Consider the following 16,428-nt stretch of genomic DNA (forward strand, 5'->3'; position numbering starts at 1 on the left):
ACCCTTGAGGAAGACATCATACAGGGCCGTCTGGTTCCACCCGCATTCCGCGGCCAGAGTGCGGAAGCGGATCGCGTAGTCGCTGACTGACTCTCGACCCTGGGACAGCTGGCACAGCTCGCGCGCCTTTTCACGGTCCGAGGAAACTGGATCGAATACCATGCGCAAGGCCTCGACGAACGCGGAGAGAGAGCGGCAGGTGGCGGAATCCCGGGCCCATTCTGCCGTTGCCCGGGCTCTTCCTGTCGAGAGCATGTAGGCCACCCGGGAGCGTTCGGTGGGGAAATTGCCCAAGGAAGGTGGACACAGTGCCGAGTGTTTAAAAAAAGTGGCCAATTTGGCTCGACGTACGCGACGTGACGTTCAGCCACATGAACGTCAACATCAACCCGTCACAGATCTAGGTAAACGGACCAACACCTCGGATCTCTCCTAAGAATTGCCACAACATATTTTACTCCAGACTATGACGCACTAGCAAAAAAGGGAGACCAAAAACACTTTCCACTGAAAATGAAGGGGAGGCATTTTGAATATGATTTGTACACATAGCAGGGATTGAAACTAGCGACCATTCTCATTTTCAAACAATGCAGGATGCTCAAGGACATTGATGCACCACCTGTTTGCGACTAATCTTAACCTGTAAAGTTCTTAAGGCTTACTTTAAGGAAGTGTTTCCCGTTTCCTCACCTCTGTTACCAGGTGTTTGCGAGTTAAAACTCTGCTCTGATTTTCAGATACCCCTCACCGTGTTGCCGTTTTGATTACTTTATTTGGGTGTATGCTTTCACCAATTCTTCAAGATGATATATTTGGTCAGAATGTTTGCCGTTTGATGTGATCTCATAAGATAAACATCTTTCATTAATCTGACCTGCAGGCACTGAAGTGATAGCAGTTTTTTAGTAAATTATTATTTTTTTAATGCTGTTAATAAATGCATTTGTTTTCAAAAAACTTGTTTGGAATAGCCATGCTTTACTACCTACTAAAGGCCAAAATCTTTTATGCAATGACCTTTACAGGTCGCTTAAATTACTTCACACAAACACTACGTCCATCTGCTCCTGGTTCGGCCCTCCAGTCCAAATTTAGAACCCAGTTCGGCCCGCGAGTCAAAAAGTTTGCCCACCCTTGATATAGGGGATGCAGAGCATCACTTTTTTTCTGTTGGCTGAGCAGAACTCAATGTTTGTTTTGAAATAGTATTTTATTGAGTGTTGGTGTAGGCTACAGCGTCACATTTTAAATTACTTCAGTAGGTATAAAACAGGGGTCACCAACCTTTTTTTAAACTGAGCGCTACTTATTGGGTACTGATTAAGGCAAAGTCAAGTCAATTAAAATTTATTTGTATAGCCCTAAATCACAAGCAGTCTCAAAGGGCTTCACATAGACAGAAATTGACAATTATTCTCAAAGCATCCCCTGATCTTAAGCTCCCAAAAGGGCAAGGAAAAACTTAAACACCCCTACCGGGGGAAAATGAGAAACCTTGAGAAGGGACCACAGATGGAAGGATCCCCCTTTCAGGATCACCAGGTTGAAATGGATGCAGAGAGGGCACAAATGATACATGAAAATCAATGAAATAAAAAGTGGATGTCCATGTCAGAGCAGAGGGCTGCCGAAGGAGCCCTCAATTGACCTGGCAGTGTTTTCGAGGAGGTTGAGCTGCAGTTCCCCCATCCTGAATTGGCCCACGAGAATCCAGATAGCCGCTGTCAGCATGGGTGCCACCTAACCACCTCCCCGGCCGGGGAGGGGGGAGGGAGGGAGTGGAGAGGGAGAGAAAACAAACTCCAGCCGAATCGGCCACTACAGGTTAGTTAAAGGCCATGTCATAGAAATGTGTCTTTAAACGTGTCTTAAATGTTTCTACTGAGGTAGCAGTCCTAATATCCATTGGTAGGGCATTCCAAAGCTCTGTAGCCCGAATACAAAATGCTCTAGAGCCTGCAGACATTTTCTTGGCCCTTGGTGTCGCTAAAAGGGTAGCGTTTTGCGAACGAAGGTTACGAGACGGAACATAAGGAACAACTAGGTCGACGAGATATGAAGGCGCTAAGCCATGCAGTGATTTATAGGTTAATAGAAGAACCTTGAAGTCACATCTTAAATGGACCGGGAGCCAATGTAAGTTGGCTAGTATTGGGGTAATGTGATCAAATTTTCTTTCCGAGAGAGCAGCCTTGCAGCAGCATTTTGTACTAACTGTCAGGCGCGACGTGACGAACGCATGTATAATAGTTTCCACATCACCGGTCGAGAGGATCGGACGAATCTTTGCAATATTACGAAGGTGAAAAAACGCAATTCTGGTTATATTCTTAATGTGCTTTTGAAAGGAGAGAGTTTGGTCAAATATTACCCCGAGATTAGTTACAGTATCGCTTTGAGTGATAGTACGGTTATGTATAGTTATAGCGGTTTCCTTGAATAAGTGTTGACAACGAGTTGGACCAATTATCAACATCTCTGTTTTATCTGGGTTAAGACGAAGAAAGTTGAGAGACATCCATTGCTTGATCTCCGCAAGGCACGCCTCAAGATTACAACAATCCCGCGGATCTGTCATCGATAACGGCATATATAGTTGGGTGTCATCCGCATAGCATTGAAAACTAATATTATATTTACGTATTATGTCCCCAAGCGGAATTAAAAATATTAAAAAGAATTGGTCCGAGAACCGATCCCTATGGGACACCACACGTAACATTATAGAGCTCCGAGGACTCATTGCCATGGACCACTCGGTGCGTCCTGTTTGATAGATAGGAATGGAACCAGCCTAGTGCTGACCCTGAAATACCAACACAACTTTTAAGATGCCCTAATAAAATATCAAGGTCTACAGTGTCGAAGGCAGCACTAAGATCGTGTAGTAACAGTACAGACGAAGTGTTTGAATCCATAGCTATGAGGAGATTGTTAGTCACTTGAGCAAGTGCTGTCGGAATGATTAGCTCTAAAACCAGACTGAAAAGTGTCATATCGATTATTGGCGACCATGTAATCGATAAGCTGCTGCGCTACTACTTTTTCAAGAAGTTTTGCTATGAATGGGAGGTTTGAAACTGGCCTATAATTACTGAGACAGTCCGGGTCAAGATTTGGTTGCTTAAGTAACGGTTTAATGATTTAAAGGCTGTTGGCACTATCCCAGAGGAGATAGACAGATTGATTATATTTAAGACGGACAGTCCTAAAATTTGAAATAATTCTTTAAGTAGTTTGGCTGGAAGAGGGTCGAGTAAACATGTTGTTTGTTTAGCCGCACTAACCAATTGTGTAAGCCTTTCAAGAGACACGCTTTTAAAAGTTGAGAGGGTTGTTGCATGATCATCAGCGTTGGTAAACGGCGAGCTCGACCGAGATATTGGAACGGTATTCTTGATCTCATCCCTAATGGATTCAATCTTTTGAGCAAAAAAATTTCATGAACTTGTCAGCTGAGTGGAAGGAACTATCGGTGGTCGGCTGGCGCAGAGTCAGCTTTGCCACTGTATCAAATAGGTGTTTCAGATTATTTTTATTGAGATTAATAACTTGCGAAAAATACCGAGTTTTTGCTAAGATAAGCGCATCTTTATATTTCAGGAGGCTATCCTGCCATGCCTGATGGAAAACCTCAAGTTTGGTTAGACGCCATCTGCGCTCATGCTTTCTACATAATTGCTTAAGCGTACGCGTTTCATCTGTGAACCACGGAGTAGGCACTCTACGGCGAGTTTTCAGACGTAACGGCGCCACAGCGTCAATGGCATTTAACAATGTCGCATTGAATTCATTTGTAAGATTATCAATAGAGCCGGCGTATGTGAGAAATATAGCGGTTGCCGGCGACAGTATCTCAGATAGCGCAGTTGCAGTCATGGAGTTGAAATGACGGCTCCAATAATGCTGATTGCTCTCTTGTCTTTGACAAGGAACTAGAATTTCAAACTTTATTAAGTAATGATCAGACAAAACAGTAGTGTATGGCAGTACTGCTATATTTGAGGTTGCAACTCCTCGGGATAATACCAGATCTTATGCGTTGCTGCCTGTACGGCTTGCGTAAAACCAAACGTATCAGTTAAAGTCTGAAACGCTGAAGTAAGTGGCTCTGACGGTAAATTCATGTGGATGTTGAAATCGCCCATGATAATTATATTATCCGCATTGGTTACTAGATCAGCCATAAATTCTGAAAATTCATCCAGGAAGCCAGAGTAAGCCCCGGGTGGACGGTAAATAACAGCAAGATAAAATGACGGTAAAGCAGTGGATCGGACAGTGAGAACCTCAAATGTTTTAAATACGTTGATCGAACGAGGCCTCAAACTAAGCTCGGAATTCGAGATGAGGGCGACACCCCCACCCTTTTTTCGAGGACGCGCCACATGCGAGCTCACAAAATTTGGAGGCGAGGCCTCATTAAGCGGCATCAGTTCATTAGGTTTTAACCAGGTCTCGCAGAGACCAAAAACGTTTAGATTATGTTCTGTGATGAGATCATTAACGAGAATGGCTTTCGTATGAAGCGATCTAATATTTATAAAACCAAGTTTAAGTGTAATTGGTCCATCCGGGTGCGTATCTATCGAAGGATATTTATACGAGATGCGAGTAAGATTGTGTTCTCTAGGCCTGACATCACCTCTCAAATGTTTGTTAGTACGGTGGGATGATACGACCGTGGGAATCTGATAGTAAATATTTGTTACACGTGTAAAATTATCTGAAACCGGCACCGTTTCATCAGCAAAACCGGTCGGGGTGGAGTGATTGGATTTGTCTACTACCCCAGTAGAAAGTGCATTTATGTGTACTGTAGCACTATTCAAACTATCACGCTCTAGTCTACACAAGGAGCTATGTGCATGCTGGGAGTCTAGCCTAGCGCTAGTTAACTTTATCTTAACAGACTCCAAACCCATTTTGACAGGTGGTCTAATCACCTGTGACCCGGCCTGCTCTAAAGTGACCTGTCATGTGTGGCTCAAACAGTAATCTATATTCCTAGAAAGAGTGAAGGCGCCTGCACGGTTAGCGTGAAGGCCGTCCTTCCTCTGCAGGTCGGGGCGGCCCCAGAAGGAAGGCCAGTTATCTATAAAATACAGTCCCTGCTTCTTACAGAACCCAGCCATCCATCAATTAAGGGAGATTAATCTACTAAACCTCTCATCAGTGCCTCTCCCAGGCAGGGGGCCAGAGACAAATACTCGATGCCGACTCATCTTTCTGGCAAGATCACAAGTCCTCGCTATGTTTCTCTTTGTGATCTCCGATTGCCTCATCCTAACATCATTGGAGCCGACGTGTATCACTATGTCCGAGTAGCTAGTGTTGATGGAACTACGCTGTTGACTAGACCTATTGCGAGTCAGCTCCCTAAGATTAGCTTCTATGTCGGGTGCTCTGCCCCCAGGAATACACATTACCGTGGCGGGATTTTTAAGCGTAATATTCCGGGTAATGGAGTCACCTATGACCAAAGTGCGAGGGCCAGTAGACCGAGATGACTTTGGACGGCTATGCGTCTTACCTGGCTCATCGCGATTAGCAAGCCGCTTGGGACTAATGCTAACTGGGCTAGCGGGCTGACTACAGCCCGCGTCTGTATCCGCCACATCTAAAGTTATCGCGCAATTCTGCTCTAACTGGCGGACACGTCCCTCTAGCAGGGACAACCTCTCTAAGAGAAGGGTGCAGTTGGTGCACGAAGCCGCACAAACCTCTTGATCCGCAGCCATACTTTGCGTCCGATGATCGACGGCAGACAAACGGCCACAAAGCCTCCGCTCTCCCAGGCACTCCGGCTGTGAAAAACAAATTCGACAGTGTAATAAAAGATTCAAACTTACTTTAGAGTCAGGGAGATGAGTTCCACGCTGGAGAAAACAAGATCGTCCAAGCCTGAAAAGTATTGGGAGCCTGGGCTGAGAAGGAAGAGGGCGTCCGGCAGAGAACCCGCCTTCAAAATTATCATGAGCGATAATTAGAGGTATCTCCGGTGAGTTACCTCTCCTTGGTAGGCCGATTGAAGACTCAAATTTGTCCCTAGGTGTGAGTGCGAGTGCAAATGGTTGTTTGTCTCCTTGTGCCCTGTGATCGGCTGGCAACCGGTTCAGGGTGTCCCCCGCCTACTGCCCGATGACGGCTGGGATAGGCTCCAGCACTCCCGCGACCCCCGTGGGAACTAAGCGGTTCAGAAAATGGATGGATGGATGGACGGTAACTCAGATCAGCTTTTCTGGAACCGAATACTCAGAGTCTCAGAGCTGATTGAACTAACTCGGATAAGCTGTTCTGGAACCGAATACAGTCTCCCATCTCAGAGTAAGTCAACTGAGAATTCAGGGATAGACTCAGGGTATGTTGAACCTGCTTTCTGGAATACCCCCCAGCTCATGTTTTTAATTATGAACGAGTTCATGAATCTTTGTTCATTAAACACATTCAGGTACAACATTGATAGTAAGAATATCTGAACAGCAATGTTAAATAAATAGTCAAACAAAAGTGGATTTTAAAGAAAAGAATAGTTGGCATTTCTAGTCAAAATAAAGGAGTATAAACAAGAAATAAAAATAAAAACAATAATTAGTTAGTAATAACTGCACTTAATTTTCTAGCATAATTTCTTATTTTCATTCTCTTGAGACAAAGTAAAGTTAAAGTCCCAATGATCGTCACACACACATCTGGGTGTGGTGAAATTTGTCCTCTGCATTTAACCCATCCCCATGTGATTTTAATCCATCCCCTGGGGGAGAGGGGAGCAGTGAGCAGCAGCGATGCCGCGCTCGGGAATCAGTTGGTGATCTAACCCCCCAATTCCAACCCTTAATGCTGAGTGCCAAGCAGGGAGGCAATGGGTCCCATTTTTATAGTCTTTGGTATGACCCGGCCGGGGTTTGAACCCACAACCTTCCAGTCTCAGGGCGGACACTCTACCACTAGGGAAAACATTCTAAAATCACTCAAATACTGAGAAGAAGGGGTTGTCAGTTCTCCATGTCAAATGTGCACTTTTCAATAAAGTGCCTCCGGCTCCCCGGCAACGGGTTCAATAAGCCGGGGCGAAGGGACTTATCCGTAGCTGACCACCCGAGTTAAATTAATTCTACCAGAATCAATCTAATTTCTATACGACGCCAACCCCTTTCAAGTTATCCGACGCGCGAGCCGAGTAACTCAATTCGAGGCAAGTCGCCGGTATGACCGCGCCGTAATGATGGCTCCCTTCGGTTGTTTGATGCTGGTATTACGTTACGGATATTTTTTAGATGCCTTTGTTAAGACCTCAAGGATTCGTTAATTTACTAGAGTGCCCTCGCCCTAGCTGAGCTCAAGATAACTACTTCGAACCAGATCTGACAATTCCTGATGTTAAGGATTAAAGCGGTCTTCACTTTAAAAAGAATTGAACGGATTTAAAGAATGACTATGATAGGGAAATAAAGACATTTTAAAATTGTAATTACCGCATATAAAACCATGCTCGACATAGTTAATACGGAATAATCGATACCGAATTAAGGCTCAAGAAGAGATTTAATGAATAAGCAAGAAAAATAATTTCAAGTCGAAAAAACAAAATAACAAGACTCACCCACACAGAACAAGAGAGGGGACTAAAGGTCTAAAATCCTATTTGGTTGAACAAGTCGAGTGATCGGCTCTCCTTTGTTCCAAAATCCGAATTCTGTTTAAAAAAGAGGAAAGGTATGGCCATGAGGAGAAAGTAAAAGTGGCGACTTCCCCTTTCTGCCCGGTGGCTTTCTCCCCTGCTTTCCTCGAAGCTTAAAATTTGACAAAGTCCAATTCGAAGACTCTGGAAATTCATTTTAGTAGATTTTGGTTCAATCTCAAAAAGAATGCAAAATCCGTCTTCGTTCTTTTACTCCGGGCAGCGTCACGGCCATCGCGCTGACTAGGAAGAAGCGCGCCCGCTCTGTGTCTGGTCAACCTATTTATAGGCTTCTGGCATTACCTCATTGGAATTAAATCATCCCGCATGTCAGGTGGCCTTCCTGGAAGTTTCTGGAAGTTTCGAGAATGTTCCTTAGCTGATGCCTGTCCAGGCCAGCTAGAAACCACTGGTTGTCTTGCCAACCTTGCTTCAAGCAGCAATCACCGGAAACAGATGTTTCCTGTTTTGCACGTTCTTTACTTTTAGTATTAGCCCTTAAGTCTCCTCTCAACTTAATGCAAACAGGTATGGATGGAACACCAATGTTAAATACAGGTTGGACAAAACATTGCGACATGAATCACATATATCTTGTCTAATAAAGATCAATCTCAACACATAATAGTACTTAACACAATAATGGGTTCTTCCAACCTAAACACATATATTGATATTGCTCAAGCTGTATAGCTGTTTGCTATAAAATTATGGCATAGCAAATTCATATTCCAAAATTGTGCGTGGCTACGTGTTTGAACAGGTCGTGTCCTCCCAATTGCTAACTACCGTTTTTTTCCGTGTATAGTGCGCCCCCATGTATAATACGCACCCTAAAAATGGCATGCTGATGCTGGAAAAAAGCTTGTACCCATGTATAATACGCACCCAATTTTTATGAATTTTTTTAAATTTTTTTTTTTTTTGAAACTGCTAATTAAACTGTGAATTGAAACTAATAGGAAGAAAACAACTCTCGCTCTTTATATAGCTGACGTGTCTTGCGCATCCGTTCTGTGCATTTTATTTCACAACACTTTGCCTTGTTCCTTTCTTCTCTGCTGTTCACTTCAAACACGCTCCATGCGACCGCAATGCTCTCGTATCAGACAAGGCTTGCTCGATCACCTGCTCGTTTGCTGTCTGTCACAATGTACCCTACACAAATCCGAAACATTTGTTGCGGCTCCGAGTCACGACGATGGGCAAGTTTTGGTTTCCAAGGGTGTTTTTATTCCTCTTCAACGTCTCTCCCATACAGAGCCGCCTCTTTCCCGTGCGCGCACGGAGCGCGGTGGTGCGTTTACGGGCAGTCGGACAAATCAACGGCAACAAAAAAAATTACATCCAGCCTAGTTAAGACCATACCAAAGACTATAAAAATGGGACCCATTGCCTCCCTGCGTGTGTGACGATCATTGGGACTTAAAAAAAAAAAATTTTTTTTTTTTAAATTTAAATTTTTTTGTACCCATGTATAATGCGCACCCCAGATTTTAGGACAATAAATGAGTTAAATTTTGCGCACTATACACGGAAAAAAACGGTATTTGATTTATTAGATTTGTTAATTTCCATCAGGTCACCCCTATGTCAAGCTTTAAGATTAAGATTAAAGATTAAAGTCCCAATGATCGTCACACACACACCTGGGTGTGGTGAAATTTGTCCTCTGCATTTAACCCATCCCCGTGTGATTTTAATCCATCCCCTGGGGGAGAGGGGAGCAGTGAGCAGCAGCGGTGCCGCGCTCGGGAATCAGTTGGTGATCTAACCCAACCAATTCCAACCCTTAATGCTGAGTGCCAAGCAAGGAGGCAATGGGTCCCATTTTTATAGTCTTTGGTATGACCCGGCCGGGGTTTGAACCCACAACCTTCCAGCCTCAGGGCGGACACTCTACCACTAGGCCACTGAGCTGGTGTCACCCCTATGTCAAGCTTTAACACCATCTCCTGGTGAAATTTTGAACTACTACATGGTTTGGGATAGCCAATGTGCCTGGGCCAAATTCACTACCTAATTTTACACCATCTCGTACCACCATGTCACTTGACAGGCACAACGTATATGGTATTTATCCATCCATTTTCTATACCGCTTGTCCCGACGGGGGTCGCGGGCGTGCTGAAACCTATCCCAGCAGTCATCGCGCAGTAGGCGGTGGACACCCTGAACCGGTTGTCAGCCGATCGCAGGGCACACAGAGACGATCAACCATCCGCACTCACACTCACACCTAGGGGCAATTTAGAGGGCTCAATTGGCCTTCCAAGCATGTTTTTGGGATGTGGGAGGAAACCGAAGTGCCAGAAGTAAACCCACGCGGGCACGGGGAGAACATGCAAACTCCACTCAGGAAGGGTTGGAGGTGGAATCGAAATGGCACCCTCCTAACTTTGAGGCGGACGTGCTGACCAGTGCGCCACCGCCTTTTGCCTTTTTGTGGGCAGAGGTATGGGAATTTAGGTGTTGTTTTGCGCTGCCCGAGTCTTGGTTGTTGGTGCAGTATGTTTACTGTAATTTCTGAACTATAAGCCGCACCTGATTATAAATCGCACCAGCTAAAATTAGGGGGAAATCTTGTTTTGTTCATATATAAGCTGCATAAGAAGCAGGTGTTTTAATGTTTAATTATTATTTGTAAGAGAATACACACAATGAGGATTGTCAGGAAAGAGATGTTTTTTTCGGGACGCATACTTATGTTAACATAACGTTTATTGACAGAGACGAAGGAGCTCTGCAAACATACAAACATGCTTAAATCTTAGCGACAACCATAATAAACATAATGTGCAGGGAACAGAAGATTGAAAGCCGCATTGTTATGATACAGTAGCCATTCATATGCCTCTCTGGCCGCCTTTAGAATAATTTTTTTTTAGTCACTACATCACAAAGTTTGGGCACATATGCACCTAAATTAGGTGCACCAAAGAGCAATTTTTGAAACTAACCATGTATTAAAGTGTGGAAATGACTCAAATGCATTAATGTTTACCACTGTATGTTTGCAGTTGGGTCCAGGCCCGTGTTTACAAGTTCCAAGCGTGACACTGCTTCCCCCAACTGGTTACGTGTTGGTCTTTCCTTTGGATCGTCTATTTTCCTGTGGACTCTGGTAAATCATGATTTGGTGAATGGTAAATGCAAATGTTGTCCTTGTTTTTCAGTGGAGCAGCATTGTGCTGTCTGCCACAGTTTTGGAGGATGGCAACTGGAGGATAGGAACTAGGGATGGGCGGATCGATACCAAAATATCGATATATCGATCCAGGCTGCTTATTTTTGAGTATCGATCTCCCTAGCTAAAATATCGATACTTACAATTATTTAATTATATTTTTCCTCATTTTTTTCTGCTCCAATTTGACGACTTGCACTCATGCTAGCACTACTTTTCCTTCCGCCTGCTGCACCGGCGTGTCCTGCTCTGCTCTGCTCCCGCCCCCTTTTCTCACAAGCCAAGCCCTCCTCCTCCGCCCCCCGTTCCAATCCAAACAAACACAAACAAGCATGGCCACGGCGGCGGCCCAGTCCGAACGCAAGAGAAGTCTGGTTTGGGGATATTATATTTTACTTAATAACAACGAGGCAAAATGTGAAATATGTCAGAAATCAATTAAATAATGTGGCAACACCTCAAACCTGACAAAACATTTAAGCAAAATTCACCCCACGGTTCATGAAGAGCTGCAGTTGAAACGTGCCGCAGACACTAAGGCAGCGACGGAAAACCCTGCAGCCACACCGAGGCTAAGGTACCAAAGTACCTTAGAAGCAGCGTTTCAGAAAGGCAAGACATATCCAGGTATCAGGTGCTAACCAAAAATCGTAAGCATTTGTGGTTGATGTGCTATTCGAAGCAATAATTACTACGCTTTAGTCAGTCATTTATAAATAAAGTTTTCCCCTTTTCAATTTGTGGTCGAACGCCATACGTTTTATTTGTAACTCCACTTCCTATAAACAACACTAAAGTATTACAATATTAAATGTAAGTATCCAGTGGCTTTACAAATTGATAGTTTTGCTGCTCATGACGATTAAGCCCTGCATCTCTGTTGGTACCATGTCTCTTTTTAGATTATACTAAAAGACAAAACTTTTTCCCAACAACAGAGAGAGAGAGAGAAAAAAGTAAAGAATAGCTCCTTTTTATTAAAGTTATACTATTAATATGCATCTTCCACTAATGCACTAATGTCTAAAAAGGTTAATAATACATGTACATAACGTAATACTTTTTTCTACAAAATTCAATAGATGACTCTCCAAGAGCAAGAATGCCTCTGCATTTAAATTGTTTTTTTGGCGGGGAATTACACTTCCGGTATCGATATCGGATCGAATATCGGGTATTTTGGGTAGGAAATACTTGGTATCGGATCGATTCCAAAATCATTGGTATCGCCCATCCCTAATAGGAACTGAAGCTTTCACACACACTGCAAATGCATGTACGGGTTTTCAGCGAAACAGCCACACATATGGGTCATGCGATTCTTTGAATTCCGTATACATTCTACTCCAGAAGCTCACACTAAAAATTGCCTCAAAGAGTGAGGAGCTTGACAAAAGACAGAAGAGGATTGTAGGAAGATTTGGGTGTAATTTTTGCTCCTCAATGTAGTGTTGCACGGGGCACAAGTACCATTATTGTACTGATATTTCGGCATAAAAAATGGCTTATTACCGTTTAATTTTAGCACCAGTATTTATAAAACAAAAAAGGGGAGTTTGCCAACTCTGTCTCGAATGCAAGTATTCATCCATGCAAAGCCGCCTGTCTACCAACATGTTGGTATGTCTTCTGTATGTGTTTAAGAGGAAGATGGTTTCAACCAAAGAAGCACTAACTGCTGCCCCTCTGCTCTCTGTTTAAAAACATGACACACAAAGTATCATATGGAACTTTTTTGCTCGACAAAAACAATGCAAATGTATTGTTCACCCAAGGGACAGTAAAACGAAGAACTTCATTTTTTTGCTAAATAGCCCACTTCCTTTTTTGTTTTGTCAGGAAAATGAAAAAAAGTTAGAATTTTCTATTTTATCCATTGATTTTGGAGGAATAATTATACAATGAATTTCTTTAAAAACACCCGCCTTTTACGAGGAATAGTGCAACACACCCCTCCCCTCCATGTCTAGGTTTATGACGTCACGGTCGGAAGCGATCACAATTTCCCCATTTGAAATCATTGTACAGACTTTAGCTTAAAATGTCACCTATCAACTGGCACCAAAATTTACATGGATCTCATCTCATTACATGGAAATCTACATCTCTATTTAGGATTAGCCCAGGGCTGCCCAATTAATCAAATTCTAATCATAATCACGATTTTGACACAAGGCAATCTCAAAATGTATATGTTCGAGGACAAACGATTATTTGGTATTTCCGTTCTGAGATGTTTATGCGCGACTCAACCCTAACAACAAAAGAACAAAAGTTCATAAACTCGTTCATATTTTGGAAAAATGTGAACTGAACGCTACGTTCAGTATTTTTGTTCCGTGGACGTTTTTGTAAACGCAATAATTTTGGGCCATTGAATGGTTTTGAACAGCAGTTTAGCTTCGTTCAAGAAAGCCAGGTTTTCTCTTCTTTAACTTCAAAATAAAACCTTGCTAAACACACTGTAAACAAGGCTTACCGTATTTTCCGCACTATAGTGCACACTTAAAAGCTTATAATCACCCCAAAAAACCACAGTGCGCCTTATAATGCAGAGTGCCTTACAAATGGATCAAATGATGAATTTGTTGATCCATACTGGTTGTACACAGCGCTCTGCCAAAATGTTTCAGTACGTTTCAATACGACTAGTAAATTATGAAGTCACATTGCTTTCAGCATTACTGCAACCGTGGTCAGGGGCGTCACCAAAGTAAGCTACTACTGGTCGATCGCGTGACATCGACCAGTAGTAGAGGCTAGAATCGATCCCATAGCTTGATTGACATACAGGTAAGCCTGTTGGGAGGCAATCACAATGAACCGCACATGCGCAATAGACAGTGACTCGTCGCACGATGACCAGCTTGCCCCTCACTCACCCTTTCTTTATTGATTGGGGGAAGAAAAGATCTATGAACATTTCATTTTTGCAACCATAAACTTAGTTCTTAAAATTTCAATTCTGAACTATGAACCGAACATTTGTGAACTGAACTTTGAACTAGTTTGTGTAGAAAAAGAACGTTCCCAACACTGTTAACAGGAGATTCTTTTTTCAAACATGTTCAATAAATGCATTTCGAATTTCTAAAACATAATCGTATAAATGATCGTGAATATTTAACAGAAAAATCGTAATTATGATTTTTACCCATAATCAAACAGCCCTAGATTAACCTCTCCGTGGCTGATATAAGAACACGAAATGAGCAGCCTCTCTGCAGCACAAGTGCCCCGTCACATCTATTTCCTTTCACTAGTCACCAGCATGGGCAAACGCGACACGTTCTGGGAGGCTTTATGTAAGCTGAAAAGTTCATACTATGTCATTATATATTCAATTGAAATTGGTAAGGCTTCATTTGACTGACATCATTTGATTATTACAATGCCATTGCCAATCAAACGAGTAAACAAAATACAAGTCATTTGTGCACAGAACGTATGATACGCATCCATCCATTTTCTGTACCGCTTGTCCCCACGGGGATCGCGAGCAGTAGGCGAGGGACACCCTGACCCGGTTGCCAGCCAATCGCAGGGCACACAGAGACAAACAACCATCCACACTCACACCTACGGGCAATTTGGAGTGCTCAATCAGCCTACCATGCATGTTTTGGGGATGTGGGAGGAAATCGGAGTGCCCGGAGAAAACCCACGCAGGCACGGGGAGAACATGCAAACTTCATGCAGGGAGGGCCAGAGGTGGAATCAAACCCACACCCTCCGAACTGTGAGGCGAGTGTGCTAACCAGTGCGCCACTGAACAGCATCCCAGATTTTGCATTTACCACCAGTTTGAAATCACTTCTCTAACTCATACAATTGTCTTTCCATCTCCAGATCTTTAAGCAGCACAGCACAGATGTACTTGAGTACAACCTGAGGAACAACTTGCAATGACCCATCTCTGGTAAATATTTTTCTTATGTTTTGTTTTTATCTTGTTTTTTTATGATGATACTGACATTGATTGTGATTATACAGTACAGTATCTCACAAAAGTGAGTACACCCCTCTAATTTCTGCAATGTTTTAATTATATCTTGTCATGGGACAACACTGAAGAAATAACCCTTTGAGACAATGTTAAGTAGTCACTGTAAAGCAGGGGTGTCAAACTCATTTTTTTCGCGGGCCGCATTGTAGTAGGCTTCTTTCGGAGGGCCATTATGACTGTCAACCCAAATAAAGGTATGAGCACCTCATATATACAGTGTAATACATATATACGTGCAGTTGCCGCCACACACGCTGGAAACCATCTGAACCAAATATGTTTATCTTGGTCTCATCAGACCACAGGACATGGTTCTAGTAACCCATATCCTTAGCCTGCTTGTCTTCAGGATTTAGATATGGGTTCAGATGGTGTCCAGCGTGTGTGGCGGCAACCAGGTGAAGAGTACAAGTACAAGTACAAGTGTTTCTTGCCTACAGTCAAGCATGATGGTGGGAGTGTCATGGTCTGGGGCTGTATGAGTGCTGCTGGCACTGGGGAGCTACAGTTCATTGAGGGAACAATGAATGCCAACATGTACTGTGGAATACTGAAGCAGAGCATGATCCCTTTCCTCCATAAACTGGGCCGCGGAGCAGTATTCCAACACGATAACGACCCCAAACACACCTCCAAGATGACCACTGCCTTCCTAAAGAAGTTGAGGGTGAAGGTGATGGACTGGCCAAGCATGTCCCCAGACCTAAACCCTATTGAACATCTGTGGGGCATTCTCAAATGGAAGGTGGAGGAGCGCAAGGTCTCCAACATCCACTAGCTCCGTGATGTCATCATGGAAGAGTGGAAGAGGATTCCAGCGGCAACCTGTGAAGCTCTGATGAACTCCATGCCTAAAAGGGTTACGGCGGTGCTGGAAAATAATAGTAGCCACACAAAATATCGACATTTGGGTCCAATTTTGACATTTTCAGTTGGGGTGTGCTCAGTTTTGTTGCCAGCATTTTACACATTCAATGTTGTATTTTGAGTTACTTTGAAGTAACAGTACATTTACTTTGCTATCCAAGCTGTACAGCACTTCTTTCAAACTCAAGGCCCGGGGGCTAGATACGCTCCGCCACATCATTTTATGTGGCCCGCGATGACAAATTTGTGCATCAAATTTGTCATTACTAGAATTGCAAATTGTCTTCACTTTTAATAATATATACTATATATTTTTAATATTTTACCAGTTTTTACTCCTCTGATTTGAAAACGAGTTGTCAGTTTGTTTTGTAGCTTATACTGTTTATATGAGATGCTCATACATTTATTTGGGTTGACAGTCATAATGGCCCACCGAAAGAAGCTATGACTACAATGCGGCTCGCGAAAAAAATGAGTTTGACACCCCTGCTTTACAGTGACTACTTAACATTGTCTCAGTGTCATTTCTTCAGTGTTGTCCCATGACAAGATATAATTAAAACATTGCAGAAATGAGAGGGGTCTACTCACTTTTGTGAGATACTGTATATGCTTGGACAAAATTTTCGATGCACCTCTGTTCATGAAGGAAAATCTTCTCCATTTCGGCCATTCAGAACT

At 43.1% G+C, this 16,428-nt stretch overlaps 2 protein-coding genes across 4 annotated transcripts in view; one reads left to right on the forward strand and one right to left on the reverse strand.

The window, feature by feature from the left end:
• The window catches only part of ndufc1 (NADH:ubiquinone oxidoreductase subunit C1), a 108,699-nt gene that overhangs the window by 6,214 nt on the left and 86,057 nt on the right, over positions 1 to 16,428 (forward strand). For all 3 annotated transcript variants that reach the window (XM_061273515.1, XM_061273506.1, XM_061273495.1), the window contains exons 2-3: positions 10,705 to 10,808; positions 14,721 to 14,790. In XM_061273515.1, coding sequence (XP_061129499.1) covers positions 10,705 to 10,808; positions 14,721 to 14,780 — 164 coding nt within the window. In that variant the 3' untranslated portion in view covers positions 14,781 to 14,790. The remainder of the gene's footprint in view (positions 1 to 10,704; positions 10,809 to 14,720; positions 14,791 to 16,428) is intronic.
• Positions 1,306 to 7,951, reverse strand: LOC133150881 (uncharacterized). The gene is made up of 2 exons (XM_061273482.1): positions 7,607 to 7,951; positions 1,306 to 5,810 (listed from the first exon to the last, which is right to left on the reverse strand). The coding sequence occupies exon 2, from the start codon at positions 4,926 to 4,928 to the stop codon at positions 3,999 to 4,001; it is 930 nt and encodes a 309-aa protein (XP_061129466.1). The 5' UTR covers positions 4,929 to 5,810; positions 7,607 to 7,951; the 3' UTR covers positions 1,306 to 3,998.

Source organism: Syngnathus typhle, linkage group LG1, assembly GCF_033458585.1.
Source record: "Syngnathus typhle isolate RoL2023-S1 ecotype Sweden linkage group LG1, RoL_Styp_1.0, whole genome shotgun sequence".
NCBI lineage: Eukaryota > Metazoa > Chordata > Actinopteri > Syngnathiformes > Syngnathidae > Syngnathus > Syngnathus typhle.

What these genes read in the sequence shown, in the direction of transcription:
- LOC133150881 (XM_061273482.1), bottom strand. Translation starts at nt 4,928, where the DNA reads ATGGGTTTGGAGTCTGTTAAGATAAAGTTAACTAGCGCTAGGCTAGAC.